At 36.2% G+C, this 10,389-nt stretch overlaps 1 protein-coding gene across 2 annotated transcripts; it reads right to left on the bottom strand.

The window, feature by feature from the left end:
* Positions 1–2,213: 2,213 nt before the first annotated feature.
* Positions 2,214–9,170, bottom strand: Pex23 (tectonin beta-propeller repeat-containing peroxin 23). Of its 2 annotated transcripts, XM_090105431.1 has the most exons (6): positions 5,948–9,170; positions 5,067–5,263; positions 4,703–4,912; positions 4,530–4,616; positions 4,104–4,428; positions 2,214–3,509 (listed from the first exon to the last, which is right to left on the bottom strand). In XM_090105431.1, the coding sequence occupies exons 1-6, from the start codon at positions 8,751–8,753 to the stop codon at positions 3,340–3,342; spliced, it is 3,795 nt and encodes a 1,264-aa protein (XP_089961557.1). In that variant the 5' UTR covers positions 8,754–9,170; the 3' UTR covers positions 2,214–3,339. The 2 variants fall into 2 exon arrangements, with proteins under 2 accessions (XP_089961557.1, XP_089961558.1); XM_090105432.1 differs by lacking the exon at positions 2,214–3,509 and having other exon boundaries at positions 4,182–4,340.
* Between the last annotated feature and the right edge of the window lie 1,219 nt (positions 9,171–10,389).

Genomic DNA, 10,389 nt, shown 5'->3' with positions numbered 1-10,389 from the left:
TATAATGTCATAATTCGTATGAAAACCGCTGTCGCCAAAATCAACACATTCAAACCGAAAGCTAAACAGTACACACAAGTAAACTATGCCTTTTATTGGACAGCTTGATTTTAGTGAAAACTAACTTATTTTTTAAATTAAGCATTTGAATATGTATCCTAACGCACGAATTTACGGTTTATTTTAGAATAACATCCCTAAGTATATGAGACTTTTTGCTCCAATACGAACAAACGTGATAATAAGAATGGTCGACTGTGTCATTCATTGTTATTTCGATTACTATGGTGACACTCGTAATACTTGTAAATATTCTATAATTTTAAGGAAAAACGGCATTATTTCTAAAATAAAAATATTTTCCGATGAAATATTATTCCTTTATAAGTATAATTACAACTTGTGGAAGAATTTCCGGGATTTTCAATGGGAATTGCTGAAACACACCATGTATACACTCATACGTCTCCAGAGCAACTGAACAGTGACGAATGCACTGGTGATGTGCAAATCACCTGAGTGGCGACAAGGTCACGCACGCTTACGACTTCTAGTGTCTTGTTATTTAGATTTCTATGCCCGGCGCAGATATAGCGAAGCGTAGCGCAGCGCATTTTTCATTATCAAACTATGTCCTACTTAAAATAATATTCAAAATAAAATAACAACAATTTATTCCCGAAGAGCATCGAAGCGTCACATGCGAATGGTAGCGCGCGACGCTCTACTCCGCGCGCACCCGCTTTCGGTAGCCTGGGCGTGCCACCGACACGCTTGCACGGCACGCAAATTGCGTCAACCCAAAATTATTTCGTCTTATTCTTTTACAAGTAATGTAATCAATAACATGTCTCCCATTTATTCGCGAATCTACAAGTGTATCTCTCGAAAAATTGCAAACGAATGACGATGACTCATCGATGAGTGTGTACGTGCGCGTACTCGCAAAGAATCACGCGTCCGAGCGCCACCGCGGGTAGTGTGCCATATTTCGCGGGAGCGGGTTGTATGTCATATTTAGCGGGCGCTCAGCGCAGTGCATCTGCGCTGAGCTTCGCAATATCTGCGCCAGCCTTAATTATATACAAAAAAATAAATCCAACTTTATTCGGCTGAATTAAAGTCGCATCTACAAAGCAACACGACTCCCCCATTATATTTTATTGGTGAGGAAATTTTTGACGCTGAATTTGTACATTAATAATGTTGTAGCCATAATAATCACAGAGCAAGTAATATAGTAGAAAAGAAAGAAATATGCATTGAAAGGTTATCGAAAATTTGCTTGACTTACTTGTAATCGAACTGACGAAAATGTGTAAAAAAAACACCCTACTTTTATTGCGTCGATCGTTATACCCCAGTTACACGACTCGACGAGTGGTATGGGAATTGGGAAGTGACGAGGGAAGTAGGCAGGGACGTAGTGTGGCCACGTTACTCGTCATGCCACTCGTCGTGCTCATCGTCCTGCTCACTGCTCCCTATTTGTCGGCTTTTGCGTGCGAGTCAAAGGACCGGCAATAGTCAATACGAGTGCGAATTAGGGATGGGCGTAATGGAATCAACGGACTAGTTAAATTAACCGTCTATAAGAATTTATTTAATACCTAATAGCTATTTATTTTACACATGGACTAGTCGAAGATTTTAACTAGTTGAATGACTAGTTGATGAACGACATTTAACGATCTAGTCTCGTTGATGAAAAATACGTCGACGACCCATCCCTAGTGAAGAGCGTCGCGATTAATCGCGCGAGTAGAGCAGTGTGTGGCCAGACGGCAATATCGAGGCGAGCGGCAGCGCGATGAGCAGGACGAGTAGCATAGTGTGGCTGGGGTATTAGAGACAAATTATAGGGATGAAATGTCTCAAACCAACTTAATAAGTAAAGATTTTGTGTATATTTTAAATGTTTGTATACAAACGACATTTGTAATAGGTATCGGAAAAAATGGGTCGTCCAGCGATAAAAAGCTTCTAATGTTTAACCGACTCCAAGACAAGGTGAGGTCCTTATAAATTCATGTGTATGTAGGTATATTGTTTAATACGTATGAAATAAATACTGAAAATAATTGAACACAAAAATCGTTTTATAAAACGACATTTTTTTTACTTTCTTATAAAAAAAAAATCAAAAGGACAAAAATCCGAAACCCTCTTTTTCGCATTAAAGGAATAACATCAAATAAAAGACAATTTTTGGATATACATAATATATTCGATACTCATTTTTCTTACAATGCACCCATAAAACATTTAAGCGCACTAGCGACTTGCAAGTTTAGTATACAATTCGTCTAATAAATCTATAAAAATATGACATGGAATACAAGAACTAATTAATACGTGACTAGAGATCTTTGTCTTTTTAACAAATCATTCATAAAAATCTTAGGAATACAAAATCATAGAAACAAATTCCATCTTCAGAAGACATAACTAAATACCTTGTACAGTCTTTTTTAAATTATAATACAGACATAGATAAATATAATATTTATTATAAAAACAATAAAAAAATGATTGCAAGCCTCGAAAAGAAATACAATTTTATAAATTTAGATTTAGTTAGATCAAATCATTGAGGTATTATTATAGAGAGGACACCACGAACAAAATCTGTGCGACAAGCACTGCGGCGCGGGGCGGCTAGTGAGTCATACAATTTGTAGATATTCTGCCTATTATTACTTAGAAATTAAAACCAATCAATGTAACAAATAAATATTGGTTATCTTATTAAAAAATATGAATAAACTTTTCGATTAAAACCGATCAATGTAACAAAAAAAATTGTTTGAGACGATTAACTCTAACTCGTGTTACAAAAAGTGTAGTAGCGATGGCCTCTCTAGTACGTAGTACATAGTAGAAAAATAGGTTGCGACTAGCGTGTTAAGTGACATGTCATCGAATTGCATCTTAATAACTTTTAACGTGACAAATGAAGGTAATAACTAAATACTTATTTTTAAAACTTTACCAATGAATTTGATTTTTCTAAAGGAAAATTTAAATACAATGAGAAATTTAACATTAGGTAAAAAGAAGATTATAAGAATGTATTAGCGTAGGAGAAACAAACAGTTTAAAAATATCAAGAATATTTTATTTAATAATTAAATATATCACAATTATTACAATACGAATAAGACAAACACAGATCTGAAAATAAAACTACGGAAAAAAGTAAATAGCTTCCTCTTAATAAATATTACCTACTATTGTTATTGCTTGTGCGAAAAAACGCGAAAGCTAAATATAGAATACACTTAACATATTTATAAATTATTATAATAATATCTATATGAGCAAATAAGGAAATTAAAATCAGCCTCTCACAGATACATAAACTAAAGGAATGTTTAATATTTGCTGCCAAGCGATACCAGCCACGTTGTCCGCGGTGACGCCGAGCCGCCGGTGCAGCGTGCCGTCCGCTCGCACCGCCCACACCTCCTGCCCCATACACGACACGTGCTTGTATGTTATATCACAATCTGTAATCAGAAAACGTTGCTATTAACAACACATTTTAAACGAAATGCCAATGTAAATTGAGATAATAGGTATGTTTACATCACAGGGAACTTGTTGAAGTGAAAACTTCTTTAGCGGCGTTGAGCACTTTTTCTGTAATGGGTATAAAATCTTAAACTCGCGTCAGGACACGTGACCTGATGGAAAAAGCGTAAGAAAGAAAAAAAGAAAGAAAGAAAATACATTTATTTGTACCGATGCACATTAATACATAAAAAAGAAATAAAATAAAATTAACTTATAACTAGTTACAACGGCACAAAATGGATAATATCCACTCAGTGGTTTGAGAATCTAAGGACAAGACACTTAGATTCTCCACTGATTTTCAGTGGACACCACATTAAGACGGATACCATTCCAAAATATCAAACATGCTCAACGTTAATAATCAAGTTTTCACTTCTGCCGGCACTCCCGGAGTGCAACCCGTCTTTTTTTTATTTTAAAAAATGCAGGTGGACATTAGCACTTTCATATATGCCTTTTCGAGTATGCCGAGTAGCTTGTCTTGTCAAAAAAAAATCGTTGGACAAAAAGTCGTTTAAAATCACCTGTTAGATATTTCCAATGCGTGCCACCTTGTTGCATTGGTGAAATATCAGTTCTTACAGCCAGGATCCCATTAGCGAGGAGGACCCAGGCTGAAGACATGGTTAAAGAAACCAGCTTAGCGCCAATGCCGTTCTTATGTTGGCCATAAGGATAACTACACTTGGGCGCCTCGATGAGCCTCCAACTTGCACCTCCTGGGTTTTCTTTGGTCACACCTTCTCTGTAATAAAGCTCTCCTTTTCTCCCGACAGCCCATATTATATTGTTGCATGTACTTATCGCAATGAGGGATTGAGGACTATTTACGTGTTCCCAATGGAGTCCCTGCAATTATTTTAAGGTATAACAAATATATGATATAGCAGCTAAAATCTAACTTAATCACTATCAACATAAAGTTAGTATCTTCGAGTTGGATAACTTACAGCAGGAGTCGCTGCGGTAACACCGGTTCTATAAATGGCGTCTCCACCCAATGTGACTGCCCATACAGATATTTCTTTATCATTGGCCTAAAAATGAAATATAATTTGGATATTTAATATACTTATGTAAGACTTCTATGCATAAAGAAACCATGATATTTGATTTTTTTTACCCATAATGATATATCAAGTAGAGCTGTAGAACCCGCACGAACCCAGGGTCCCTCTGTGTGAATTTGAGCTTTTCTGTACCACCGCCGCCGTCGTACACAATCTGTGAATATTTTCTTGCCATGGTAAGGCGCTGGGAAGTCTGTCGCGTATTGCCATCCGTCACTATCAACACCGCCGGGAGTGCTATAGTCTATCATCCATTCCGATATCTGGAAATTGAATAATAATAATTCAAAAAAATATTTATGATGATAAAATGTTTATTTACATGCAAAATAAGGTAAATGATAAAATTAACTGTTGAGTCAGATAAAAGGAGCTAAGTCGTCAGATAAGTGGAATTCTATGTAATGAAATAAGTACCCAGTGCCAATGTCTGCTGAGTAATTTAGTGTGCTCGCGGGTCCGCTTATGCTTTCCTGTTATGTCGCTCCACATGTATCTATCAGTTGGTAAGCCCGTTGAAGTGTATCCAGTTAAGGGATTCCATCTTTGATTTTCATAAACACAATATGTTTGAGTGTCTGTCATAGAGTGTATACCCTCATTACTGCCAAGACCTATAAAAAATCAATCATAATAATTCATTCGATTCAACATAGAAATAGGTAGGCAGTACTACACAGTACATGCTATAAAACAGCTTATTTCCGTAAATTAATAAATACAACTTAGGGAAACTACCCATACAACATAACCAGTTTAGGGGAGGTCTTCAAAATACAACGATCAGTCACGAGAGATAGGGGGGTGGGGGGTTGACTTAGATTTTTATTATGTAGTCTATTTCGCTGTATAAAGCGTTCTCTATATGAGACCACTCGAAGTTTTGTGTGATATGGGAGAAAGCGTGAAGTGGTTAGATGTCGAAACCGTCGATGAAGAGGAAATGACCAAGCCTGACGAAACTCTTGATACTACTGCTCCCGTGATCAATGATGTATCCGAGTGGATTGACGCTGAGAATATGGTCATTGAAGACGTGTGACATGGATACTAATAATATTAAACATAAAATAATTGTTCTTTTTATAACTTTTTACAAATGATTTTCTTTTGTTAATTAAAATGATTGAAAATCATTTTGTCACTAGTACGTAAAAACTTGAAGGAGGGAGGGGGGGATCGTAACATACATTCCCTTAGGAGGATGGCCTCTGAAGTTGTATTTGTGAAGTTCCCATACCAAATTAAGTAACTAATGTAAAATAAATAAATAATTTTGTTTTTTTTTAACTGCTTACCTTTTAATGTTCCTCCACCCCAACCACCGGTATAAACCCAAGCTCTATGATCATGGGATATGCCCCATACCACAGTATTTGAACAACATTCAACCTTTCGTAAAAAGCCGCCCATTAATTGCCAAAACATCTCATCAGGTCCAATTATAACACTTGTAGAACAATACTCCATAGTGTACAATTTCAAACCTCCCATTACTAATACTGATGTTATAGTTTCCGAACTCAGTCTATGTTTGAAAGAACAGAAATTTGCCTCGTTTACAATGACAGTAAATCCAGCATCATCACAAATCATTTTGATGGTAAATTCTTGGCCTGGTTTTAATGGCAATTGATAACGTTCTTCCACCCCCCACTGTCCAGATTTCTTTGTATTGCACACAACTACACCCTCATCAAAACGCATATTAAAGTGAAATGGTATTTCCGTAACTTCACTTTCAATTTTATGCCTTTGTTTTTGAATTTCTGGTCCTTGTAAATTTATATGAAACCGGTTTATATCATCAAACAAACATCCAGATATTTTAAGAGTACTGCCCGATGGAAAATTGTTGTGCAGAGTCGTCATAAATCCCTTTTGTATGTCTTTCCCAAACACCTGAAACTCTTTAGTGTAACTGCCACTCTTTTCAGCCATCAATTGTGCTGGTGCAGGATCCCAGTTGAGAACATCTCCTGAATTAGTAACAACCCAGATTGAACTGACTGAAGGTCTTCCAGACACCCCATGTATTTGTGATGTTATATCAACCAACACATTCAGCCATTCTTCTTGCTCCATTTCTGAGATAAACTGTATTTTTAAAATTTGTGTGTTTTGTGTAGGGATGGTAATTGATATTCTAGGGTTGCCTGGTTCAGATGATGTAGTAATACTAGTTACTTCTCCCAAATTGAAGATAAATTTGATTGTACCATCGGGTTGAAATACTGATAGTGTTCCTGTATTTTCTAAAGAATGCCAGTAAAGTGAAATTATGCAGTCTTCACTAGAGTTATTTATATTAACTAATCTTGCCTCACAACTACGAGTCCAACCCTTTTCTTCAATAGCTACACCAAACTTGGTGAGATCAATGTTTAAAGTATTTCTTACTTTTAAATCATCTAATATTTGAAATCTCCATCTGGCTACTATGTCTGTATTATGCACATTTTGGGAATCAGTAAACCAGTGGGGTGGTTGTATGGCATCCACTAGACAAGCTCCTGCATCAACAAAGCTCCATGCTGTGTCACATGTACCCCATGCTGTTTGACTTACTTCTTCATCAAAATACATGCCAGAATCCAGATCAAATACACTGCTATCACTATCAGGTTGAGCCTCCATTCCAACCACAGAACCCACACTACGAACAGGGCTCCAAGCTCTAGGATTTTTCAATGTTGTTTCATAGCTTTTACCAGTCAAATCTATATTCTCTACATTCATGCTTGCTTTTTGCTTTAATTCTTTTGAAGGTTTAAGGGGCAGAGTGTTCTCTATGGGAGCAGAGTGTGATTCTTCCCAAGAATTTTTTAGGTTAATATTAGATTTTAGCTCAGTTGTATTTTCATTAAGTAAATTTAAACTTTGATGTTTTTGATTTGATGCAGATGAGATAATGCTTGCTGAGCTGGATGTTCGACTGACTTGCATATTAGCTTGAACCATTCTCCATCTCTTGCCTGTAAGTTCAGCTGGTGTAATACCACTTCTCCAATATATACTTTTGTTTGAACCTCCTATAGCAAATACTTGATCATTTATACCAACTGAAATATGAACCATATTACCATTCACCTCTAGCCATCCACTTCCCATAGCAGCTGATTCAGAAGTCCCTGCAGCATTGCCGTCTATACCTTTTCTGAACCAAACCCTTGTATCTGAACTCACAGCCCACACAACATTATGACCAACTGATATAACAGATAATTTTGCTTCATTGGGAGACTTGACTTCCAACCATGCTTCTCCACTTGGTGAATCTTTAGTAATACCTTTTCGTATAATGGCTCTTCCAGACCAAAGCAATGCCCAAACTAAACCTGTTGGACCAACTGAAATTTGCTTTATATCACAGTTTGGAGGAATGCTTACATTTATCCACTTTAATCCTTCTGGTGAGGTAGTACTTACTCCAGATCTGTACATAACCCTTCCCTGAGCAGTGATAGCCCAGACAGATAAAGACCCTGGAGAAGAATATGGTATATGATTACCTCCAATACTCACATCAATAAAAGGTTCTTGGGTTGGATCTTTATGAAGAGGTGCAATGGCACACCAAGAATTCATAGCACTGAACTTTCTATACCTTATCCATTTCCTTCTCCTTACACAAGATTTCCACTGTTTGACTGGTCCAAACTGAGCTGGGAAATCAACTGCATAACTCCATCCATCATGGTCTAATGGTTGACCATCTAAGGTTAGCTCAAGTTGCCAATCACCTTCCCATTGCCAAGCCATAGATGGCAATCTAATACAGTCAATAGATCTATCTTTGGTACCATCCTGAGATGAAAAGTGATAACGGTCTGTAGGTAACATCCTACCACTAAATCCTTCCAGAGGTAGCCAACGTTCATTCTCATAAGATTCTTCTTTCACTCTTATTGGTATTTCCAATCCATGAACATGTAAGTAAATTTGGCGATCACCTCCGACTGCCCATAGGAAGTGAGGTACAGCTGATAATGTTTTGAACTCCAGACCAAGATACATAAATTCCCTCCAACAAGAGCCATTGGTTGACAGAGCGTACACTTTACCTTCATTATTTATAGAAAATAATAGAGAATTGCTCGACATTTCAATGAGGTATATGAAAATAATTTATCAACCTTAATTTTTATTTCACTTTTCACATGAACTCACTACATTCTAATTCAAATACGAGAACCTTAAACTTATATCAATTTAATACACACATAATAAGTATTTATGTACTGTTTAGAAAAAAATAGGTAAATATGTATAGATCTAACATACAGCTTTTAGATTTTTATTTTAAATAGGTAAGCATTCTGAGCTCGTTGTTATTACTTGAAATATCTTTGGTGAATATTATTCTATAAACTGTATCACCGTAACCCTATGGTACTGCTTAACCGAATTTCTTAAATGTTTAATGTTTTTATATTTGTAAATTATATTATAATTTATTTTAAATATTTCTTTAAAATCGAAAAAAAAGTACCTAATTGGTAGGCTAGTTTGACCATTTGACAGTTAGCTGATATGACAAATGACAATTGCGAATGTTCGGTCACCGGACCCCGTTAGAGATCACATCGGCGTATACCCGAACGAGATGGCGAATCCTTACGTCAATGTTGCCAACTATTACAAAAACTTTTTATCCGAAAAACTGGCAAAATATCTATAAATGTTTGGGTATTTTTTTGTAAGATAGGTTTATGAAGAAAAAGACAGATTTGAAAAGATTTTGTTATTTATTAACTTAACTAGCGACCCGCCCCGGCTTCGCACGGGTGCAATGCTGATACTAAATACACTACAGAAAAATTATGAACGTTGTATATAAAAACATAGCGGCCCGCTCCGGCTTCGCACGGGTATAAAATATATAGCCGGGCGGCTGGCCGGTACCGCGGCAAACGCTACGTCCCGCAATTTTTAAATCTATACTAATATTATAAAGAGGAAAGGTTTGTATGTATGTATGTATGTATGGTTTTCACGCATAAACTACTGGGCCGATTTTGATGAAATTTGGCACAACCTTTTATTGCGAAATATGTACCACGGGCGAAGCCGGGGCGGACCGCTAGTATATATATATATATATTCACTGTTGTATTGTATTGGTTCTTTTTCCACACCACCTGTGAGGTAAGAACCTTAGGTGCGTTTTTTTTAAAGAGGTATCCCCAGTAGGCCTAGTCCTCCTTTTTGGCATGCATCAATATCTGGAATAAATCGGACATAAGGTAGTTTATATTATATCTTATTATATAATTATTATATATAATTATAATATCTATTTATATTATATAGAAAAAAATTTGGACTTTGTATGGAAATCTGTCAGCTGATTAGCGAAGTTTCCTTACAAAGTCCAATTTTTTTTTACAAATTCAGCAAAGTTGTAGAACAAAAGTTGTTCAGTTTCATGAGTAGAAGCTCCTGTCTAAATTTTTCAAATGTCTTACCTTTCACCTTGTATATCTATATCAAATGAACAATGTATTCAAGGTATTTAATTGGTTAAGTATTAATGCTGTATTGGTTAAAATCGCTTCGAAAATTAGCCATTATTTGTCGTAAAAAGTAAATGACAAAAAAAGTTATTGTCCATAAGAGATAGACATATACCATCGCGGACTTTTCTGTAGACCTTTTCAATGTGTATAATACTTAGTACATTATTTTGATAAAACTCGTAGGGTTCAGCCAGCGTTTGCAATGTAAGCGGAAAAAATGT

This window comes from Colias eurytheme, chromosome 9 (assembly GCF_061535395.1).
Source record: "Colias eurytheme isolate Ceu_HAF_F1 chromosome 9, ilColEury1 Martin Lab GWU primary, whole genome shotgun sequence".
Lineage (NCBI taxonomy): Eukaryota > Metazoa > Arthropoda > Insecta > Lepidoptera > Pieridae > Colias > Colias eurytheme.
The sequence above is the reverse complement of the archived record's forward strand: the minus strand, read 5'-3'. Positions and strand labels throughout refer to the sequence as shown.